The following is a 23,829-nucleotide window of genomic DNA, read 5'->3' as shown; positions in this document are numbered from 1 at the left end:
CCAGTTACTGAGGGCGCTACAGGATGGAGGAAGGTATCTGTAATACCAGATGTGAGGGGTCGGATGCAGAGCTGATGAACCGTGAGGACTTAAGACGGGAAGGACGCCTCTTCCGACATAAATGGAGGGAAAGGAAATGCAGAAGCAGGCAGATTCTAAAGGTTTGGTGCAGGAGGGAGCGCCTGGCGGTCTCAGTGGGTAGAGCAGGCTCTTGGGATCTCAGGGTCGCGAGTTCGAGCCCCACCTTTTGGGTAGAGAGCCTTATGTGGGTGGGCCTCATCCAATAAAAAAATAATAAAGGTTTGGTGCAGGGAAGCCGATGGGATTTCGGCGGGATGCTTTCTGCTTCCCTCGATAAACTAGGCCTGGAGTAAGAGTGGACCCTGCGTGGAGGTTGGAGAGGAGTGCGGCTTTGAAAAGCCTTTCTGAAAGGCCGTGAGGGGGGTGTGCGGGGTGGAGGCGAACTGGGCGAACTGGCACTGGAGCCGGGCGCGGAGAAGCCGGGTGGAGCCTGTGCGCGGCGGGGGGAACGTCGTGGCGCGCTGCCATGGTAACAGGCCGGCGGGGCGGGGTCGGGGGCGGGGTCGGGGGCTGGGGCGGGGCGGGGCTTCCGGCCGACCGTAAGAGGACCGAGCCGCGCCGTCTCAACACAGCGTTCCCGAAACCGGGTGAGGTGCCAACAGAGGTGTCCAAAACCGGACCGCAGGCGCCGCGAGATCTGGGCCGCAAGCCGTGAGACCGCCCGTGACGCTAACACCGCACTGCGCGACAGAGTACTAAACGTCATCGTGCCGCGACGCCGACGTCAGTAATAGGGCGCCCTCCCGGAAGTGGGCTCTAGATCGGGCAGTAAAAGTGGCAGGCAGGTCGCAGCTGAACTATTTTTCTGCGTTTCCTCTCGATCCCTCCCGCGTCCTCCAGGTCCGCGCAGAAAGGAAACTTCTCAGCTGTCATGGGGGGCGGAGATCTGGTAAGTGAGGGAGGCCTGGGCGGGGGAGGACGGAGCGGGAGACCGACCCCGGCTGGGGACGGAAATTGGAGGGTGTGGGAGTGGGTGAGCACGGCTACACAGCCGTGCTTTCGCAAGAAGGGAGCGTAGTCTTGGAGAGGGGACCGATCTCTGGGGCTACGGACGGACCAGGCAGAGATCTGGGAAGGTGTGCGAAGCTGTGGCGGCTGGTGTTTGTGTGTTTGTTACTGGGGGCCCTCCCGGCTGGAAATTCCGGGAAGGTCCGGGAGGGGGTGGTGGTGGTGGAATCATGCCTACGAAAGGAAGCAGATACCAAGTCACGCAGGCTTGATTTTGTATATCTTGTCGTGGGACACTTCTCTCTTCCTCAGCTGGGAGTTCAGTCATGTTTGGGGCTGTAGTAGGGGTGGTCGTGCCCCATTCTCTTCACCCCTGAGCCATATCTATTTTAAACCCGAAATTATCTTCTTCACGTCCACCTTTCTGACTTCCACTCCTCCTTCAATGCTGCATTCTGATCTGTAGTGACAGCTTTCTTCTGAGTTTATAGCACTTAATATAAGTTATGTGGCAATTTCTCTTAAACTGTATAGTTCATTTGTAGTGTGCTGAGCTCCTGATAGGGCAGAGGACCCACAAGAACATGGTACAAGATCAGAAAGATGCTAACCTCTTTAAAGTGTAGCTGATTGAATAAGCAAATAGATCGGTTTTGCCACCTGTCCAGTATCTGTATTAGAGTTTGTCAGGTGTTGTTGATTAGAATACTTTCCAAGACTCTAAGATTCATACAATTTAGTGTATTCTTTTTAAAGAATATTTATTTATGAGAGGGTGAGTGAGCGAGCCCGGGGGGGGGGGAAGGGAGAGGGAGAAGCAGACTTCCCGCTGAGCAGGGAGCCTGACGACTCCATCCCAGGACCCTGAGATCATGACGTGAGCCGAAGGCAGACGATTAACCGCCTGAGCCACCCAGGCGCCCCAATTTAGCATGTTCTTCAGGTAACTGCATTTAGGGACAGGAAAGCTCTAATTCAGGGTTTCTTAGTGCTATTGACATTTTGGGTTGGATAATTCTTTGTTTTGCTTTTTGTGTGTGTGTGTGTGGGGGGGTGGTCTTATGCATTGTAGGATGTTTAGCAGCATCCTTGGCCTCTAGCCACTGGATGCCAGTAGCACTTTTCTCCTCCAGTTGGGACAACCAGAAATGTCTCTGGGCATTGCCAAATGTTCCCTAGGGGGCAGAATCACCCATGTTGAAGGAAGGGGAGAAGGACCAGTAGGACAAGGCTGGGGACGGGTGGAGTAGGGGACTGAGCAGCCTGATGAAGGGAAAAGGACAAGGCAGAAAAGAGAAAAGAAAGAGAAGAGAGCCCTCATTGACTGAATATCTTCTACATGCCAGGTACCTCTTGTAGGTTTTCTCATTTAGGCTTCTTAACTGGTCTCCTGGTCCTCAATCTCTGCCATCTCCAGTGCATTCTAAACATGATAGCTAGTCATGCCTGTCACCTGCATATGACTGTTTAGTGTTTCCTACTGTCCACAGGATAAAGCCCACCCCCTTAACATGGTTTATAAGGCCTTACTCTATCCTTTCTTAGTTGGCTTGTTTGGCTTCATCTTAGACCCCCCTCCTCATCAGCTTGCATGCCTTCTTTAGCCCCACAGAATCTCTTGTGCTATGTTCTTTCTCACCACTGGGCCTGCAGTTGTGTGTGCTGTTCCCTCTGGAAATCTACCCCTGTTCCTCCCTGCTTCCTACATCACTGGGCTAAATTGTAATTGTCATTAGATGTCACTTCTTCCAGGAAACCTTCCCTGGTTGGCAGCTGAACCAAAGCAGTGGCTGATGGGGAGGAGGGAGATGAGAAGCATTCTTGAGGTGCTTCAGGGTGCAGCGTGAAGGGGAGATCAGAACCGAGGGGAGATTCCCAAGAAGGAAGGTTGAAAGAGGTACTTGGTGGGGTTATAAACCACATAAGGTTAAGGCAGGTTAACTGGACTCAAGGAGAAGAAGATTGTGTTCATAAAAATGAATGTCCCCTGCCAAACGCACTAGAGTTCTGTTGCCTTTCAGAGTTTACCTTCCCACCTCTCTGCCCATCCCCCCTGTCCTGTCACCACCGTACCTTAGTTCAGGCATGGTCAGTGGAAGTCTGATCCATAAACATTTCAAGCTAACAGCGTTCAAAGGGAATCCAGAAAAGGCCTGTTCTATGCTGAAGCTTTACATACTTGAACAAAACCCCCAGATGTGTGAGAGATTATTGGGTGCCAACCTCACCATTGTGAAGAACGTCTTGCCCTTAGATGTTTGCTTGGGCATGAACAGGGAATGGAGGGGCCAATACCCACCCCCTGCATTGTTTTCTCCCTTCTTTCATTCACCACAGAATCTGAAGAAGAGCTGGCACCCACAGACCCTCCGCAATGTGGAGAAGGTGTGGAAGGCTGAGCAGAAGCATGAGGCTGAGCGGAAGAAGATCGAGGAGCTGCAGCGGGAGCTGCGGGAGGAGAGGGCCCGGGAAGAGATGCAGCGCTACGCTGAGGATGTTGGGGCTGTCAAGTGAGTGAGAGGCTGAGGCCGCAGTGGGGCAGTGGGGCTAGGGCTGTCCCGGTGACCTGGGGCACTGCGGGGCTGGCCTGCAGCTGCATCATCAACTTGTCATAGAACTGCTGGCTGCGAGCATGGGTTTTGGAGTCAGTCTGGCCTGGGTTCTCAGGCTGGCTTTGCGTGTAACAGCCTAACTGTGTCACTGGGAGCAAGTGTGGGGGCCTCAGTTACCTCAGTAGAACCAGGGGAATGAGAGTACCCAATTCCCAAGGTTTGTGGAGGATCAGATGAGATGGCGTGTAAAGGGCTTAGTGTAGGCTTCGCTCATGGTTGGTGATTAATAAGCATGCCTGAGGATGATTGCCTCCTCCCCACCTCTCAGAGCGTGTCCGGGCCTCAGTCCTGCTTTGTTTGTTTATGTACCGCAGACTCATGTTAGGGGGGCAGTGAGGTCTCATGGAAGCAGGTGGGTGGTGTCTGTCAGTAAAAATTGTGTGACTGTGGACAGTCCCACTCCATTTCACCCTACTTCAGTTTCCTCATGTGTGATACAGGATAGGAGCAGCAGATGATCATTAACCTGTCCATCTCATAAAATGAAGTGGGAGCAGATGTATTCTGAGAAAAATAAGAAGCATAAAACGTACGGCGCATTAAGTTTAGTGAAAACAACATATAGACTAAAATCGGAGTAATCTGTACTGTCATTCTCCTCGTTCATGTCTCTGGGGTGGTGGGTGGCATACTCTCCCCATTGGGTATCTAGGGCTTTTCTTTCATACTTCATGACAAGAGGATCTGTGACATTCAGGGTGGTGTGTGTATGTGAAACATACACATGGAAATGGCATTATGGAACTTAGGCATGGTGACAGTCACATTCTTTCAGGATACTGGATTGGGGGGAAGGCCATTCTGACTCAAGTGTGAAACTTGGAATGTTTTAAAATAGAGTTTTTTAGAATTTTTATTTTTAATTTTTTTAATTTTTATTTTTTTTAAAGATATATATATATTTTTAAAGACTTTATTTATTTATTTGAGACAGAGAGAATGAGAGAGAGAGAGCATATGAGAGGGGGGAGGGTCAGAGGGAGAAGCAGGCTCCCTGCTGAGCAGGGAGCCCGATGCGGGACTCGATCCAGGGACTCCAGGATCATGACCTGAGCCGAAAGCAGTCAGACCTGAGCCGAAAGCAGTCAGACCTGAGCCACCCAGGCGCCCTAGAATTTTTAAATAGAACAAAATATAGTTATGACATTAATACATCAAATGAGATAAGGGAATGAAATTTTATGTTTTTTAGTACCATAGACATACATTACATTATTTTACTTTATATGCTTTATGTAAATTATATACTTTACATTTTTAAAAATGTGTTGTTATTTTTTTTTAAGTAAACTCTGTCCCCAATGTGGGGCTCAAACTCACAACTCCGAGATCAGGAATTGCATGCTCTAGCCAGGTGCCTACATTATAATTTAATGTCAGTAAATTTCACACATTCAGATTAATTCCTGGGCAGTTTATAAGGTGAACACACATTGTTCTATGTGAAACTAGATTTTGTGAACCCTTGATTTTAAAACAGATACCAATTTTAGATTCAGTACTTATTAGTCATAAGATTTTGCTTTTCCACTAACCAAAAGTAAAAAAATTATTTTTGAAAAAAAAATTTTTTTTTAAGATTTTTAAAAAATTTTATTTATTTGACAGATAGAACACAAGTAGGGGGAGTGGGAGAGGGAAAAGCAGGCTTCTCGCTAAGCAGGGAGCCTGATGCAGGGCTCGATCCCAGGACCCCAGGATCATGACCTGAGCCGGAGGCAGACACTTAATGACTGAGCCACCCAGGCGCCCGAAAAAAAATTTTTTTTAAGATTTTATTTTAAAGTAATCTCTACACCCAACGTGGGGCTCAGACTCACAATCCTGAGATCAAGAGTCACATGCTCTTCTGACTGAACCAGCCAGGCACCCCTTGAAATTCTTATTCAGCAAAGCATTACACATCATACGCCTGTTGTGTCAGAAATCTGGGCTTTGCAGAGTCTAGTTAATGAGATGGGAGTGTAGATGAACAGCTTCAGAGCTAGGAGTTAAACGTTTATCCTTTGCTGACTCTCATGCCTGCTTACCTGTTGTGAGTAGGAGGAAGTTGATTTTATATTCTTTTGATTTTTTTTTTTTTTTTTTGCCCCCTCACATATCCTCGAACATTATAAAACACAAAGGTCAGCATGTATGTCCTTTTTTTGGTCTTTACTTGCAGCTGTATTTAATCATCTGCTTGTCCATCTCACTGCTTTGTATAGCTCTTTGCACAGTGACATGCTTTTAATTTATCCTATAAAATGCCCGTAGAATCCTTTTACCATGATTCACTTCCATGGGTCAGATAATCTTTTCTAAATTTATAATGCATCTCTCAGAACAAATAGAAAACTTAATACACGTATTATCCTGGATGTCCACATCCCTCTTTGCAATAGTGTTGCTTTAGTATTTACTGATAATGCTAGAAAATTACGTGTTCTAGATGGTGGTCCATACCAGTGTTTCTCAGCCTTTGCACTTTAGAGTATTCTTAGAAGATTAAAGATGGGAGTGGTTCCCTAAGAATAGCAGGGGGTGTGTAGGGCAAGGGCATCTGTATCTTTTAAGAGCTCTTGGTGATCCTAACGGGCAGCTTGATTGAGAACGTGGTCTATATATTTAATGATAGCAAAAACAAAAAATCTGTAGATCATCTTGCCTTTTTTATTTTTTTAAAGATTTGATTTATTTATTTTAGAGAGAGAGACAGCATGAGTGGGAGGGGCAGAGGGAGAGAGAGAGACTCTCAAGCAATTTCCACGCTGAGCATGGAGCCAGTGTGGGGCTCCGTCCCAGGATCCGGAGATCATGACCTGAGCCGAAACCAAGAGTCAGTCACTCAACTATCTGTGCCACCCAGACACCCCAAGATCATTTTGATTTTACGTGGCTTTTCTCCCAAGTATCTTCTCATCTAAAAACTCAGAGTTAACAGTGAGAGATGGTGGTTACTAGCTCTGTTTTAGACACAGGGATATGGAAGTAACTTGCATGCACAGAAGTAACTATGCAACTGGGTAGTGGTGGAACCAGGCCAAGCCCTGGATCTTGGCAATTCAGTGTGTTCTCTTACTAGAGGGCCTGACTGAATAGGACTGATACTTGTTGAGTCCCTTCAAGACTCAACAGAGGGCACCTGGGTGGGTCAGATGGTTAAGCGTCTGCCTTCGGCTCAGGTCATGATCCCAGGGTCCTGGGATCGAGTCCCGCATCGGGCTCCCTGCTCCTTGGGAGCCTGCTTCTCCCTCTGCTTCTCTCTCTCTCTCTCTCTGTCTCTCATGAATAAATAAATAAAATCTTAAAAAGAAAGAAAGAAAAAAGAAATGCAAGTTTAAAAAAAAAAAGACTCAACAGAGCCGTGAAAATACTACTTTATAGGAGTATCTGCTGTTGTTTTTTGGTTTGGGTTGTTTGTTTGTAAGATTTTATTTATTTATTTATTTATTTGAGGGAGAGAGAGCACGTGCACAAGTGAAGGGAGGGGCAGAAGGAGAGAATCTCAAGCCGACTCCAGTGCGAAGCCTGACATGGGGCTCGATCCCCTGGCCCGGAGATCAGGACCTGAGCCAAAATCAAGAGTCAGATGTTCAACCTACTGAGCCACCCAGGCGCCCCTGCCTTCATTTTTTATATCCATTCTTCTATATTTGACCCAGTTGCCCTTGCCCAGAGACTTGCCCACTTTTTACTTCTTGGCCTACAGGTTGCTTGTCCTCCTACCTCTTCCTATATCCTGTCTTCTCTTTCCTTCACTTACTTAGCTTCTCCCTCATCTCCTAGCTGCTCTTCTCCCTTTATTCTCTCTCTGTCAGATTTACTTCATTCCTGCAGTGCCGCTTGTCACCTTCATGCTGATGACTCCCTTAGTCCCCTCAGCACATGCTTAGTGCTCCTCAGCACTGCTTGGTAATGTGTGGACCTCTGTGCCTCATCCAGTAGCTTATGAGCGACCTGGCTGCCTGAATCTTTTTCATCCTCTGGCCTTCCTCATCTGTCTGGCTCTAGGAAGTAGCAGAGTAAATGTTTACAAATGGATAAATGAATCTTTTTTCTCAGCTTCCCCATCCCTGTTAGTGGCAGGCATGCATAGGCATGATCCCTCCAGTCGTCTTTGATATGTCCTTCGAAAGTTCCCCTGACCCAATCACCAAGACATGCTTTTCTTTCAAAAAGTACTGCCTTGCTCAAGATCCATTGACCATAAAATGGCAAACACTGAACACGTGATCATTAGGCAGTTGTCTGGGATTCACAGGTGAGTAAACCGGGTGGGAGAGAGAAGCGTATACATAGCTAATAAAAGGGCCAGCTAGTGTTTATTTAGTACTTACTTTGTGCCGTGCACTCTTCTGAATGCCTTAGTCTTCCCAAATCCTTCTTGAACTACAACTTATTCTGTTAAAGAAATCCTGGGAGATGGGGAGCCTGGGTGGCTCAGTCGTTAGTCATCTGCCTTCGGCTCAGGTTATGATCCTGGGGTTCTGGGATCGAGCCCCACATCGGGCTCCCTGCTCCGCAGGAAGCCTGCTTCTCCCTCTCCCACTCTCCCTGCTTTTGTTCCCTCTCTCGCTGTCTCTCTCTCTCTGTCAAATAAATAAATAAAATCTTAAAAAAAAAAAAGAAATCCAGGGAGAGAAGTCCTATTGGCATTGTCCATACTCTCCAATGGTGAGGGTGGTAACTGGGTTGAAGGCAACTGGGAGGGGTCTTCAGCAAACTAAGGACAATTGGGAAACTGCACAAAGGCAAGTTTTGTCCACCGGGTACCAGCTCCTCCAGTTAAACCTTGGATCACCCATCCTAGCTGACCCAACAACCATGGCCACTGGTCCATTTCTTGCTGCCATTGTGGCTCCTAGTAAGGCAGCACTTGTCGTGGAGTTCCAGAGATCTTCTTTCCTTCTAGCTTGAACCATTCAACAGTCAATCTGGAAAACAGGCCTCCCTAAACTATAAAGCTACCTCCCAACTGTGGAGGCCTGATTTTAATAGCTGTCAAACTCCCTTGAAGTTTTTGGTTTATTCCAGCTGGAGAATGGTGAGACCCTTTAATTGCTTGAAAGATATCAGTACCTATGGTACTCATCATAAAGACCCCCCACAGGGCATGGTCCTCACTATACTCCTCCATCTTGACTCCAGTGGTGTGAGTGAGGCCAGGCAAGCTGGGTGGAGCCTGACCCCAGTGGTCCACAATCAGTTCTTAATTCTAGACTATAGTGTTTCTCAAACCCATCCTTTTAATAGGAAAAAAACCCAAACTAAACTAAAACTAAGGGTTATGCCCCTCCATCATTGGTTTAAATTTTTTTTTTTTTTTTTTTTTTGCGAGAGAGAGAATGAGAGACAGAGAGCATGAGAGGGGAAGGGTCAGAGGGAGAAGCAGACCCCCCGCTGAGCAGGGAGCCCAATGCGGGACTCGATCCCAGGACTCCAGGATCATGACCTGAGCCGAAGGCAGACGCTTAACCGACTGAGCCACCCAGGCGCCCCTAAATAAATAAAATCTTTTAAAAAATTGTCCAAAGACATATAACTTAGGAAGACATCCTTTATGCTCATAGTTGTTACATAATCTTAAGCAAAAATAAATACACAAATGTTAAGAAGCCATATTCAATAAACGTTGAATTTAACATTACGGATCATACTGTTCTGATGAAACTGCTTTGCCGCTTGCAGCGGGAGCGTGGTGTTGGCTCTTCCACACAGGCCTTTGTGAGTTCAGCATGCCGTTTCTGTCTGTTGTGTGAGGTGCGATTTTCCCACCACTTTTTTCTCTCCGAACCACACGGCAGTATTGTTTGGCAAATATTGGACATGACTTGGCCCCTCTCTTTTGGCTTGAAAGCATAATTTGCTTATTCAGTTATCCCTGGTCTTTTCTCATTATCTTCCCAAGTGGAGAATTGCTGCTGGTGCCCATGTGACAAGCCACACCCAAACACACTTCACGGAACTGCATATGCGGTCCCTGAGATTGTTCTTGGTGGTGAGATGATCCAGAATCTGCTGCTTGTTTCCGATTCTCCTCAAAATGAAAGCAGAATGTAAAGGCTTGGTAAAGGAGGCTTGAGAAGCCCTGAGCAAGTGTCCACGCCTCAGGTTGAGGGATACTTTCTCCACATAAATGGCGTTAAGAGTGGGGAAACGATCTCTCCCCTGAATGGTGAGCTCCATGCTGACAAGCACCATGTGTTCTCATGTGCCACATGGAGCACAGGGTTTAGCTCTGCCAGGTGCCTGGAGAATGAGTCCTGCTCCGACCAGCTGAAGTCCTCTAGCCCTCGTGTTCGGGTTGCATGTGTAGGTCTGCAAGAGTCTACGTTTCCTTTGATTGTGTTTTTTTTGTCTTGAACTAGGAAAAAAGAAGAAAAATTGGACTGGATGTATCAGGGTCCTGGTGGGATGGTGAACCGCGATGAGTACTTGCTGGGGCGCCCCATTGACAAGTACGTTTTCGAGAAGATGGAGGAGAAGGAGGCAGGCTGTTCTTCCGAGACAGGACTGCTCCCAGGCTCTATTTTTGCCCCTTCCGGTGCCAATTCCCTTCTTGATATGGCCAGCAAAATCCGGGAGGACCCACTCTTCATCATCAGGTATACTGGTGGCCAGCTGGGAAGAGTTTTGTTTTGTTTTGTTTTGTTTTATTTATTTATTTGAGAGAGAGAATGAGAGAGAGAGCACATGAGAGGGGGGAGGGTCAGAGGGAGAAGCAGACCCCCTGCTGAGCAAGGAGCCCGATGTGGGACTCGATCCCGGGACTCCAGGATCATGACCTGAACCGAAGGCAGTCGCTTAACCAACTGAGCCACCCAGGCGCCCGTTTTGTTTTGTTTTTTCGGAGTTGCTTAGCTTCACAGTTGGTTTCCTCTTGGCTTCTGTCTGCCCTGTAAAAGGATCTGTCTCTATTTGGTTTCCCTGATGTTGGGAAGGAGGATCTATTGTGGGTGTCTTATCTAGGCCATGTGATAAGTGATGGCCAGTGGACCAGACTGGACCAGATTATTCATTTACCTTTGGCTCTTGAACAAAAATAGGAGTTAGAAGCAAGGTGAGAAAGGCTGGCAGCTTCTTGGAAATTTGGGACTATGTATAGAGCGGGATAGGTGGGAGAGCAGGCCTTCTACCCCGCCCAACCCCTCTTTTTGTTTGTTTGTTTATTTTTTAAGATTTTATTTATTTGAGAGAGAGAATGAGATAGAGAGAGAGAGCATGAGATGGGGGAGGGTCGAGGGAGAAGCAGACTCCCCGCTAAGCAGGGAGCCTGATGTGGGACTCCATCCCGGGACTCCAGGATCATGACTTGAGCTGAAGGCAGTCGCTTGACCAACTGAGCCGCCCAGGCGCCCTCCTCTTTTTTTTTGTACAGCAGAAGCCTTTAAAAAGAAACGTTAGAATCTTCCGTGAAATCCTAATATGTAACATATCAAAGTCGAGTTGCATTTTGGGTGCCAACTCATGCTGTGCATATTAATTTTTTTGGTTTAATTTGCAGCATTTTATTTCAAGTGTATAAGGTTGAACATCGAAAAACATTTGTCATTTATATTTCTAATTTTGGAAAAAAAATTTTTTTTTTTTTAAAGATTTTATTTATTCATTTGAGACACACAGATACAGAGAGAGAGAGAGAGAGAGCATGAGCAGGGAGAGAGGCAGAGGGAGAGGAAGAAGCAGGCTCCTCGCTGAGCCAGGAGCCCGATGTGGGGCTCGATCCCAGGACCCTGGGATCATGACCTGAGCCAAAGGCAGACGCTTAACCACCTGAGCCACCCAGGCGCCCCTTGAAAAAATTCTGAAGTTATTTACATAGTAAAGGTATTGCCTAGGTGTATGTAAAGATACTGTGTATGTATGTGCAAATATTTTCTTCCATTTTGTTAGCTTCTTAATTAGTTAAATTGTGGTAAGTAAAACATAACATAAAATTTACAGTCGTAACCCTTTGTAAGTGTACAGCCCAGTGGCATTAAGTACATTCACCCTGTTGGGCAGGCATCAGCACCACCCATCTTTAGGAGTTTTTCACCTTGCAAAACTGAAACTCTTTACCCGTGAAACAAGAAGTCCACGTTTCCCCCTCCCCCAGCCCCTGGGAACCACCATTCTACTTTCTGTGTCTGTGAGTTTGACTACTCTAGGAGCCTCACATAAGTGAAATTACACAGTAATTATGTTTTTGTGGGGCTGGCTTATTCTACTCAGCATAAGGTCTTCACAGGTTCATCTGTGTTGTAGCATGTGTCAGAATTTCCTTCCCTTTTTTTTTTTTTTGAGACTTACTTTATTTTAGGGAGCGTGTGCAAGCAGGGTCAGGGACAGAGGGAGAGAGAGAACCTCAAGCAGACTCCCTGTTGAGTGGGGAGCCCAACGAGGAGCTCTATCCTGCGACCCGAGTCGAAATCAAGAGTCAGTCACTCAGCCCACTGAGCCACCGAGGCGTCCCCTCCTTCCTTTTTAAGCCTGAATAATACTCCACTGTATACATTCTATTTGTCTCTTCATCTATCAGTGGACATTTGGGTTAATTCCACCTTTTGGCTATTGTGAATAATGTTGCTCTGAACATTGATGTACAAATATTATGCGTATTATTTTATAAACTCCTTTTTTTCACCTAGTTATATATAGCAAACATCTTTCTATGTCACTAACTGTGCTCCTATAATACTGTTTTTTATGTCTACATTGTGTGGATATACCATAATTTATTTATTAATATTCTCTTATTGGGCCCTAACTTGTTTCCAAATTTTCATTGTTATAATATGGACAGCTTTGTAGGGACCTTCCTGGATTATATCCTTACAGTAACAAATTCTTAAGGAAGAATTTATAAGATTAAAGATTATGCGGGCTGTGAAAAGTGCTGCCAAATTGTCTTCCATGAAGGCCGACCGGTTTACTGTCATGAGCAATAAATGAGAGTAAGACTTTTTTTTTAGGATTTTATTTACTTATTTGACAGAGAGAGAGAGAAAGCACAAGCAGGGGGAGTGGCAGGCAGAGGGAGAAGCAGGCCCCTCACTGAGCTGGGAGCCCGATGTGGGGCTCGATCCCAGGACTTGGGATCATGACCTGAGCCGAAGGCAGACCCTTAACCAACTGAGCCACCCAGGCGCCCTGACTTTTTTTTTTCTTTTTTAAAGATTTATTTTATTTATTTTAGAGAGATGGGGAAGGGGCAGAGGAAGAGGGAGAGAGAGAATCTAAGCAGATTCCCCACTGAGCGCAGAGCCTGATACAAGGCTGTATCTCATGACCCTGAGATCACAACCTGAGCCGAAATCAAGAGTCAGACGCTCAACCGACGGAGCCACCCAGTCGCCCCGAGAGGAAGACTTCTTGAAAGAGGAATTCATTCTCTTTATTTCCCAGCTGGTTTTCGTGCTAAGCAGCAACCGGTTGATACACAGGATGACACCCATTTACTTGACCAGCCGGGAAGCCCTGAGCATAAAGCCTAATGAGGAACAGCCCACACGCACTCTTCTTCTTTTTTTTTTTAATTTTATTTATTTATTTGACAGAGAGAGACACAGTGAGAGAGGGAACACAAGCAGGGGGAGTGGGAGAGGGAGAAGCAGGCTTCCCGCGGAGCAGGGAGCCCGATGCGGGGCTCGATCCCAGGACGCCGGGATCATGACCTGAGCCGAAGGCAGACGCTTAATGGCTGAGCCACCCAGGCGCCCCCACACGCACTCTTCTGTACCACAGGAAAGCAGTGTAACCTTGCCCTCCAATTCAGTCCCTTCTGTAGGTTTGAGGAAGAAGCCCGAAGGCTTCCACACCACCATACAGCTTTTCACACAAACGCTGTCTGCGTGCATTTGGAAAAAAGATTGCTGTGTAGACTTGTGGAGAGTAGAATGAATGACTTAATCCCCTGGCCAAAAGAGATAGTCATGATTTTTATTATTTCCTCTTTTTTTTTTTTTTTAGGAAGAAGGAGGAGGAGAAAAAAAGAGAGGTGTTGAATAATCCTGTGAAAATGAAGAAAATCAAAGAATTGGTAAGTAGTTTATTGTAGTTTATCAAATAAACACTAAGAGGATCTTGTAGCTACTTAACATGAGAACTCTCATTTCACTCTTACCTTATGAGTGGGAAAGCAGAATGATTTCCTCTTTCATGTTGTTTGGTTGGAAAAGCACTATGTGATGTCAGTTTTTTTTAGAAATTAGGAGTATGGGACATGCCTGTGGAAGTCCTGATCATACAGTGTATTCAGGAGATCACGTGTCGAGCCTCTAGGGCCCATTTATCATTCACTTGACATACCATGTGATTGTGTTTTGGATTAGTTGGTAAGGAAAATGTAAAAATTGATCTTGCAGTCCCCGATTACTTTCAATGGAGTTGGAGTTCTTTGGACAGATTGGGAATTCCAAGGCATTGGTTCTGGGGATGGTTTACAAATACCGAGTCCTAGCTCCACCCACCAGAGTGTCCGTTCAGTAGTCCAGGGAGGTGTGTGCGCATTGCCAGGGTTAACACTTGCCTCCTCCTGTTGACAGGGAAGCTCTGTGAGCATCCTGGACCCCTGTCGACCCAGAGGCACAGAGTCAGGTAGTTTGTGCATGAACCAGGCCCCTCAGGGCTCTCCCTGATCTTACGTGGCTATGTTCTGGCTGTTTCCTAGTTGCAAATGAGTCTGGAAAAAAAGGAGAAGAAGAAGAAGAAGGAGAAGAAAAAGAAGCACAAGAAACATAAGCACAGAAGCTCAAGTAGTGATGGTTGCAGTAGCGAGGAGGAGCGCGGCCGGGGGAGGTGAGCATGTGGAGGCGGGCCTCCCTCGTTGACTCATTGACTCGTTCATTCTCCAGATAGTCACGGACGCCTGCTTTGTGTTAGGACCTGCCAGGCACCGGGGTTTCAGGGGTGAGCCCTCGCACGTGGGCCCCATGCCCACAGAACTCACCATCCAGCACCCGCGTTCGTTGGCGGTCTCGGCGCGGCCCCTCACGGAGCTGACCGTAGCCTTGTAGGTCTCAGCGCAGACATCCTAGATGTGACTTCCGTCTCTGCTCGTGACTCCTCCAAGACGGAAGTGGATTTTATGTAGCCTTCTTTTTTTTTCTTTCTTTTTTTTTTTTAATGCATTAATGGGCCCATCTGGGCCCATTCTGTGTGTCTTGTCTGTGGGAGCAGTGAGCATTGGCATTGCTGACTCACTCTTAGTCCCTAGAATAGCAGCACGAGGTGAGAGGAGAATGTGTTCAGGCGTTGGGGCTGAAAAGCTAGGCCCGCGGGTTTTCACAGGGAAAACATGACTCTGCTGATGCATTCTCCAGCAGAGACAGTCCAAATAGGCAGCCCCACTGCCGAGTGTAGCACAAGTGGGAAAGGTCACATTTGAAGCAGGAAGCTTGCTTCAGCACAAAGGATTTAAACTGGACCTTTATGCATTTTCTTTTTCAATGAATGTGTGTTTTAATCGCTTAGATCTCAAAAGAAGATGGCAGATTCTTCCCCTGTGCTGTCCAGAGCCCCGGGATATGGCTTACAGGTAAGGATGTGAGCATCTCAGAGGGAGTGACTTTGGAATGTGTTGACTTGAGAGCCTGTTTGGACAGAGAACATTTCTTGCAGCCAATTGGACATCATGAGGGAAGGAAGGAGTTTGGGCCACCAGGGTCAGGGCTGCTGGGGAGCTGGCCCATTCCTTACCCCTGAGCCTCCAACCGGGGCTGAGGGCCCTCTGAGCGGAGAGCCTAAACCACTAGTGGGGCCTGCAGGCATTCTGCCTCTCCCTCTGCACATAATTTCCATGAAATGCAGGCATTTTTAGCTTCCAGGTTGATGGCTTTTGACCACCATCCCTCTAGATTCCTTTTTTCCTTAGTAGGTTTAACCTTAGGTCCTGGTCTCCATGCCCTGCCTCTTGCTCCTACTCAGGCTGTGGTGAAGTGAAGGCAGTGCAGGTGGCTGGCAGGGTCCATTCTCTGAGGGGATTCTGCAGAGAACTTTGCTAAGTTTGAGTGCTTCTCTGTGGTAACTGTGTGATGGGCTGGGTACGCCCGGTTGGCTTCCTACAGAACCTCAGTGCTCATTCATTTCCTTGTTTCACTGCTTTGTGAAACAGTGAAACATCCAGCGGGTGCTGGTTGGTGAGTTCTCTCCTGAGCTGCAGATTCTTCTATGAATATCTTCTCTTCCTTTCCTTGATGTTACAGATCAGGGACTCCTACCATAGCCATGGAGTGCAGAGTTCTCTGATGGCCAAGCAAAAGGGAATGCACGGGTTGAAGAATTATTCCAGGTCCAGAAGCTCCTCCCACTCACCTCCCAGACATGCCAACAAGAAGAGCACCCGAGAAGCGGGGTCCCGGGACAGGAATTCTCGATCCCCAGGCAGAAGGTCACGGTCCCCGAGGCCAAGCAAATCGTGAGTGTGGGAATTCACTGGGAAATGGCTTGTAAATGTGGGGGCTGGTCACAGCAGGTATATTTCCCTGTCGTTACCCACCCCCGGCCACCTCAATGTAAAGCTCAGGCCCCTAGAACTACATATTTATATATGTGGAATCTTTGGAATGAGTTGAATATCAAATCTTATATATCTTTATGTGTTTGCTTTTATTCCACTTCTGCCCTCTGTTCTCTTCAGTTTGGATTATAATTCTAAGACTGTTAGCTTTTCTCCCATTATTTGAGGGACATGATAAAAGCCCCTGTATTGAAAAGGCTTTTCTCCTCTTTGCCCACTCTGTGTCTGTCACAGGCACAACTCAAAGGTCAACAGGAGAGATAGAGGCCGAACTAAAAGCCCATCACCTAAAAAGGAGATCTACCAAAGGCGGCATGCTCCTGGATACACCAGGTGAGTCAGGAGCCCCGGATGTGAACTGCAGACTCTGCAGGCCTGAGTCTAGGAGTGGCTCAAACCAGGGCAAGTGGATAATCTACATCACCTTTTTTTACCAAACCAGCTTTTATTCTTCCTGTCAGCTTTTAACAGTCTGGCCCGCCTCCCTTCCCTGCGAGGCACATTGAAAGGACAAAGTAATAGTTTTAACTTAATGAACAATTGCTTAAGTGACTGTCTCTGGACATCTGTAAACATACTAATTCTCATAGAGATTTCCATAGAGAAGCTTTTCTCGAGAGAGTGTTCCTTTCTTGAGGCATCAGCTGAAGGGGAAGCAGGGTGCTCTCCTTGAAGGCAGACGCCCTAAGATGGACTCTGTGTTGGAGTTGGGTATGGAGTGAGTTAGACGGAACAGGGGCATTCAGCCCTGGGACCTGAGGGGAGTTGGCTGTGCCCACAAAAGGCTGTTTCTGGGGGGTCTCGCTTACTCTTTGTAGAAGTTGAGAGGAGCCGGGCAACTTTTGTGAACTTCCTTTTACTGCCTAAACAAATGGGCTGCACAGTAGAATCATCTGGGAAGCTTAAAAAAAATTCCATTACCTGGCTGCACCCCAGCCCTATTACATCATAAATTCTATGGGTGGGCCCAGACATCAGTATTTTTAAAGCTTCCCAGTGATTTCAACAGGCAGTCAACATTGAGAACCACTGGGAGTCTACACCACTTCTTGTATTCACTATGTTAAAAAAGAGGCAGACCCTACAGGTCCCTTTTAACTCTTGATTGCCTGATTCCCTAAGTTTCTAAGGAACAGAAACTTTTTAAAAAGTTTTAATCTTGACTGACAACTTTCTAAAATATGTTATATGTTTCCCTGCCTGCCAGACAGAGTATGTTATGTAGAATTTAATCTTTTATTGGTGACAGTTTTTCAGCTGGGCTGGAAGTTACACTGCTCTTTGGGTCAATGCTCATGAGCGTATGTATTTGTTTTTGTGTTTTAAGGCTCTTGGTCAGTGTGTGACTATGCTTTTTCAGATCCTGCTTTGTTTTTCTGTCTCTCTTGCCATCTGCCATCACTTTAGTTTGTCTTACTTTATCAGCCTTTCTTATCCTAACCCTTAGAATATTTGTGTTGAATTTTGTGATTTAAATGGGTTAGAGCCCTTAAGACCTCTCTCTCCCAGGAGTAAAAGCACAGAAACTTCCATGCATAGATTTTGTGATCTCATTGTGTGTTTTGGTTTGGTGTTCCAGGTGGTGGAGGTGGTTTTATGTAATTAAGATGACAGTGAATCAAGATAAAAAGAAAAATTATGGCTATAATTGAGAATTTTTAAATGTGTGCATTTTCTTTTGTCTGTATGTTTTAATTGGTGATCTAAAATGACTTTAACAGCTGAAAAGATGAAGCTTCTCTTTTGTAGTAAGATGCTCAATTTAAAGCAATTTTGGGGGCACCAAAATTTGGGGGGTGGCTCAGTTGGTTAAGCATCCGACTCTTGATTTCATCTCAGGTCATAGTCTCACGGTCCTGCGATCGAGCCCCATGTAGGGCTTCATGCTCAGTGGGCAGTCTGCTTGAGATTTTCTCTCTCTCTCCCTCTGCCCTACTCCCCGCTTGTGAGCTCTCTCTGTCAAAATAAATAAATAAAATCTTCTTAAAAACAACTTTTATGGAATAAGGCTATTTTTTTCTTGTAAAAATTTTTTGGGGTCTTGTGGGACTCCCATTTAATTAATATTTTCCATTGCTTTTGAAATTACAAAATTTCTTACAGGCAACACAGCACTTTTATAATTTTTTTAAAAGATTTTATTTACTTATTTTAGAGAGATTTATTTATTTTAGAGAGAGAGAGAGAGTGGGGGCGGGTCAGAGGGAGAGAATCTCAAGCAGACTCCCTGCTGAGCACAGAGCAACAGGGCTCCATCCCTCGAAACCAAGAGTCAGGCACTCAATGGACAAAGCCACCCAGGTGCCCCCTCCCTAATGTTTCATTTTAAAAACCTTTTCCAGGGCGCCTGGGTGGCTCAGTTGGTTGAGCGACTGCCTTCGGCTCAGGTCATGATCCTGGAGTCCCGGGATCGAGTCCCGCATCGGGCTCCCTGCTCGGCGGGGGGTCTGCTTCTCCCTCTGACCCTCTTCCCTCTCTTGCTCTCTGTCTCTCATTCTCTCTCTCTCAAATAAATAAATAAAATCTTTAAAAAAAAAAATTAAAAAAAACACAAAAAAACTTTTCCATTTTATCGATATAATATCTTTCATTATCTCTGAGTGAAATTTTTTTTTTTTTTGAAAATTTTTTTTTTTTAAAGATTTTATTTAGTTATTTGAGACAGAGAGAATGAGAGAGAGAGAGCACATGAGAGGGAGGAGGGTCAGAGGGAGAAGCAGACCCCCTGCTGAGCAGGGAGCCCGATGCGGGACTCGATCCCGGGACTCCAGGATCATGACCTGAGCCGAAGGCAGTCGCTTAACCAACTGAGCCACCCAGGCGCCCTCTGAGTGAAATTTTTAATTGTAAACTTTTAATAAGTTTTGTGCTTCATCTTCGTCTGTTCCCTTTTCCTTTGGTCTCTTTCATGTGAGAGGCTTTCCTGAAATGTTTGATATTTTACTGTCTATTCATATGTAAGAGTAAGGAATTAAAGCTGAGATCACTGTATTGTGTATGGGCAGGACTTATCTACTAGTGGGAGATTGGGTTTGAACTAGTTTTTAGCTGGGGACACTTTTATGTCAGTATCTTTGGTTTTCTTGTCAGGAACCATTATATTTCTTCTTTTCAAAAAAAAATTTATTTATTTATTTGACACAGAGAGAGAGCACAAGCAGGGAGAGCAGCAGAGGGAGAGGGAGAAGCAGGCTCCCTGCCATGCAGGGAGCCCGCTGCGGGACTCGATCCCGGGACCCTGAGATCATGACCCGAGCCGAAGGCAGACGCTTAACCGACTGAGCCACCCAGGCCCCCAGGAACCATTAAATTTCTGTAGAAGAGGGTGCCTGAGTGGCTCAGTCGGTTGAGCGCCTGACTTTTGGTTTCCACTCAGGTCATGATCATGGGGTCATGGGATTGAGCCCTGTGTTGGGCTTCACACTCAGTGGAGGGCCTGCTGGAGATTCTCTCCCTCTTCCTCTTCCCTCCCCCTGCTTGCATTCTCTCTCAAATAAATAAATAAATCTTAAAATTTTTTTTTTCTATAGAAGGAAAAAGCCCTCTGGCTGTGTGACCAATGGCTCTAACTCTGGCTGCTGGCATTTTGGGAGAAATTATTTCCACACCTGGTGGCCCTGCCAGCTTCCTTTTGCTGTGCCTGATTAGCCTGCAACTTCTGATTTCCTGTCTAGCTTAGTTCTTCAGAAACTCCTAGAAGGGTCTCCCTTCTGGAGGGTCTCCTGTTGATGCTTGGGAGAACAATCACTGGCTTCCCCAAGTTAGGCATGAGGACCCAGGGTGTCTTAATTGCTCCTCATACAGACTTCATTTTTTTTTTTAAAGATTTTATTTATTTATTTGACAGAGACATAGCGAGAGAGGGAAGACAAGCAGGAGGAGTGGGAGAGGGAGAAACAGGCTTTCTGCAGAGCAGGGAGCCTGATGCAGGGCTCGATCCCAGGACTCTGGGATCATGACCTGAGCCGTAGGCAGACGCCCAACGACTGAACCACTCAGGCGCCCCTCCTCATACAGACTTAAAGACTGAGCTTTACCACCATCCTCTACTTGGTGCCTGCAGTCTCTGAGCCTTTCCTGGATTTTGCTTCTGATTACTATTGGGCACTTAAAGGGATTGAGTTTTCTCTAATCTGTAAAAAGTAGTTACCACCCCTTCATCCACTTCTATCTTCCAATAATTTTTAGACATCTCTTATCCAATGTCATCTCCTCTCCTATTCTCTTTGTGGTTTTATATATTTTATTTAGTGGGTTTTTTGAAACGGAGCATTGTCATTTCACTATAGACAACTAAATGTCAAGTTTTAGTGTTTTAAGTTTCTGTCTCAAAATTGAATTCCACTCCCTAATGGGACTCCACGAATTATTTTTCCCCTTAAAGGGGGATCTTTTAAATGGGCTTATCACACCCATTTGAGAAGCAATGGATTTGGATTTCTGACATTGTTAAATAGTGATTGACCTGGTTTATTACCTCTTCTTGGTCTGACTTCATTTGCAGTGAGTGCCAGGGAAGAAGACCTACCTATTACTCTCTGAGATTAAGTTGAATTGACTTGAATTCTTCAGGCATCTGGCTTCTAGCTTATTCCTAAAGCGGTGTACTCCTGGGCTATGTCCATGAATTTCTAAGCATTTCCAGTGGGTAGATGGTAGATGTCAGCAGTCACATGGCTAACTTAGTCCTGTGTTCTTCAATAAGTCATTGAGCAAACAATTAGAATATTTTGTATTTAATGTTTAGAATAATGAATCACTCCAGAGATTACTGAGAGAGAGTATGGAATCTGTCACTACAAGTCTTTGAAATTTGGATGAAGCCACCTGCCCAAGATATTAGGAAGGAAGGAAACTCATGCTGAGGGTGGCCCTGGGTTGAGCATTTCCATAGAGAGAGCAGGGTGGGGGATCCTACCTGATTTCTGTTCTCCCTGTAGTGTTTGTTTTTTTTTTTTTGCTGGGAGAGAAGTAGACCTGATAGGATTTGTTTTGTGTTCAACAGAAAGCTCTCATCAGAGGAACTAGAGCGAAAACGTCAAGAGATGATGGAAAATGCCAAGTGGCGGGAGGAAGAGAGGCTGAATGTCCTCAAGAGGCACGCTAAGGATGACGAACGGGAACAGAGGCTGGAGAAGCTGGGTGCCCGGGATGGGAAGTTTATCCAGTGAGTGCATCTTGCTGCCTAAGGGCTTTCATGGCTGTGGTCCCAAGGAGGCAGCTGGGTAGCTGATTCATTCATTGTGTTCCTGGTGTTTCTGTGTCTGCAGCAAGAACAGGGAGGTCAGCCTCCAAGCCACCTTTGTTACTACTCCCAGCATCTAGCTAGACAGTGGGATATTTTTTATTTGAAGGAAGGAGGAGTGAATTGGTATTTTCACTGAATCTCCTTGCCTTCCATTTAAATAAGAATTCATGGCTCAGGAGGCCTTTTTCCAATGAGGCTTTACTTGGTTTCCAAAACAGATAACTTTTCCTTGATGGAAGTTGTTTTAACAAATTGAGTTCCAGATGGAGTCCACTCCAAGGTTACCTGCATGGGCTTAAAAGAGCTTGGGTTTCTCCATCTGCTTTATGGCTGGCAACCTGTTTCTTCTATTTCTGCCAGATAGTTGACCAGTTGACAAATACTTGTTACTCACGTTATTCTCTTGTCTTCTCTTCTTAGCCGCATGAAGCTGGAGAGCGCATCTACCTCCTCCCTGGAGGATAGGGTGAAACGGAACATCTACTCTCTACAGAGAACCTCAGTAGCTCTGGAGAAGAACTTTATGAAAAGATGAAAGCCATCCCCTCTCTTGCTGGTTTTCCTGAATTTTCCAGGGAGGCTGCTGATCCCTTAAACATTCTCTTTATAAGAGTTCAAGTGACTTCTTGTACAGTTGTCAGAGCACTGCTGTTCAGATGACTCTCCTCCAGCGATTCCTGAGACAGCTTACTTCCTTGGGGAACCAGTGTGGCGCACTTTGTGGGACCCTCAGTAACTTTTGCTGAGTGTCTTGTAGGTTTTAGTGAGTGGGCCCTGGACACTCTAGGTGTGAGCACTCATCCTGCTCTGGAAGGCTGTTTCCTGCGGTCATGATACTTACACTATGCCACTTTCTTCCCGGCTGTGAGAACAGTGTGCCTCAGTGTAGACCGGACCTTGCAGAAACCTCTCTCTCGAGTCACCCAGATAGATTGTGCTTAGTAGGGTAAATGAACATCTACTTGATTTAGTAGATAATATGACAGAATGATGTCAGCTTAGGGCAGAGCCAAGGGGGTGACAAAGAATCTGGAAGGGGAAACAATCCAGAAAAGCACTAGATGAGCTGTTGACTATCTTTTGAACTGTAAAAGTATAGTGCGTATGTGTATAAATGTATAATTTTTACATGCTTTTTAAAAAGTTAGCTTTGTGAGAACATCTTGTTTGGTAAGTGACTGTACTATATGTTACTGAGTAATACAGTAAGGCAGGTCAGCTTTTTTTCCCCCTCTGAATCCGGCTAGTTTAGGAGGAGCCTGGGTTTGTAGATAGGATCCAGGGTATCTGTCCTTTTACACTGCTTACAGGCTCCCCTGTGGGCAGTGCAGCGGTGAAGTCAAATGATTTTAGGAGTCAGGACCAAATTACTAGTGTGCTCCCACCCTGGCTCTTAAAAGAAAATAAAATGGAAGCTGTTTTATTTCATGGCTTCCTTTTAATCATGTAGTAATCTTATTACAATTGTAGATTTTCAGGAGTTTGCTACTATTTTTTAGTCAGGTATTAAAAACCCCAAAGACTTGGGACCAGTCTCTTTCCTTTACTCTTTTCCCTTTTCTTTTACCAGAAGCCCTCATTTGACCCATGAACTCCTTAGGCCCTCTTGACCCACACATTAGCCGGGCTAGTTCCTTGTTCTGCTAATCCCTAATTCTGCTTAAAACGAATTTGGATTTATATTTTTGTGCATTTATGATGCCAGGCACTATAATACTTAAAACCCAGTCTTTCCCCATAAAGAAAATAACACACCCTTGTTATTCATTTAATCACGACATCCTGCTTCTCTATGCTAATTATGTCTTTTATTTTATTACTTGGTAATAAAGGCTACATTTATTTTTGTAACTGCTTAAAGAGCAACCATGCGCTGAGTACCGAATTTACGAATTCCCATACAGAACAATACTGACCCGTAATTTGTGTCAAATGTTTGGAGATCCTTCGTCCGAGAGGAATTATATAACAAAGCGTGGGCAGTTTACTCAAAGATGTCATGAAGTGAGCCAGAGAATAAGACGATTAGGATTCTCTGCTGTAGGATAGATGTCTAAAGGTGCCGCCGGTCTCTTAACTCGACCCTTTGGAGGGAGGAGGCCAAGCGGCTGGTGGGTGGGTGCGGGACCCATTCATAAAACCCAGGGCTCCCGGCCCGCTGCTCTCATTGGCCCCGGGGAAAAGGGGCGTGACCCGCGGGTGGAGCGCTCTCCAGGCCCAGGGGAGTGGGAAGATCCACGCTTGGGTGGAGCGAGGGGGCGTTCCTTGGTTTTCCCGGCAGGACTTCCTTTTCCCTTTGCTGGGTTCCTCCTCTCTCCCCCGGGGTGGGATGGTACGTCCCACCCTCCTCGCATTCCCGCCCCTCCTCCCCTCCGGAGACTGGGCGCCGCCGCCATCTTGGCACATCAGGTTGAGGGAAAGAGCCAAACCCTGGGTTGGCGGGGGGCGGGGGGCCCAGA

The 23,829-nt window shown here is 46.1% G+C and overlaps 1 protein-coding gene across 1 annotated transcript; it reads left to right on the top strand.

Annotated features, from left to right (window-relative positions):
* Positions 1 to 668: 668 nt before the first annotated feature.
* Positions 669 to 22,899, top strand: CWC25 (CWC25 spliceosome associated protein homolog). Its single transcript, XM_035026993.1, has 10 exons — positions 669 to 970; positions 3,367 to 3,539; positions 9,992 to 10,228; positions 13,575 to 13,644; positions 14,275 to 14,402; positions 15,078 to 15,141; positions 15,809 to 16,020; positions 16,357 to 16,455; positions 21,128 to 21,289; positions 21,791 to 22,899. The coding sequence occupies exons 1-10, from the start codon at positions 953 to 955 to the stop codon at positions 21,903 to 21,905; spliced, it is 1,278 nt and encodes a 425-aa protein (XP_034882884.1). The 5' UTR covers positions 669 to 952; the 3' UTR covers positions 21,906 to 22,899.
* The last annotated feature ends 930 nt before the right edge of the window (positions 22,900 to 23,829 follow it).

The sequence above is a fragment of the Mirounga leonina genome, unplaced genomic scaffold (genome assembly GCF_011800145.1).
Source record: "Mirounga leonina isolate KUSES-001 unplaced genomic scaffold, KU_Mleo_1.0 Mir_200, whole genome shotgun sequence".
Taxonomy (NCBI): Eukaryota; Metazoa; Chordata; class Mammalia; order Carnivora; family Phocidae; genus Mirounga; species Mirounga leonina.
The sequence above is the reverse complement of the archived record's forward strand: the minus strand, read 5'-3'. Positions and strand labels throughout refer to the sequence as shown.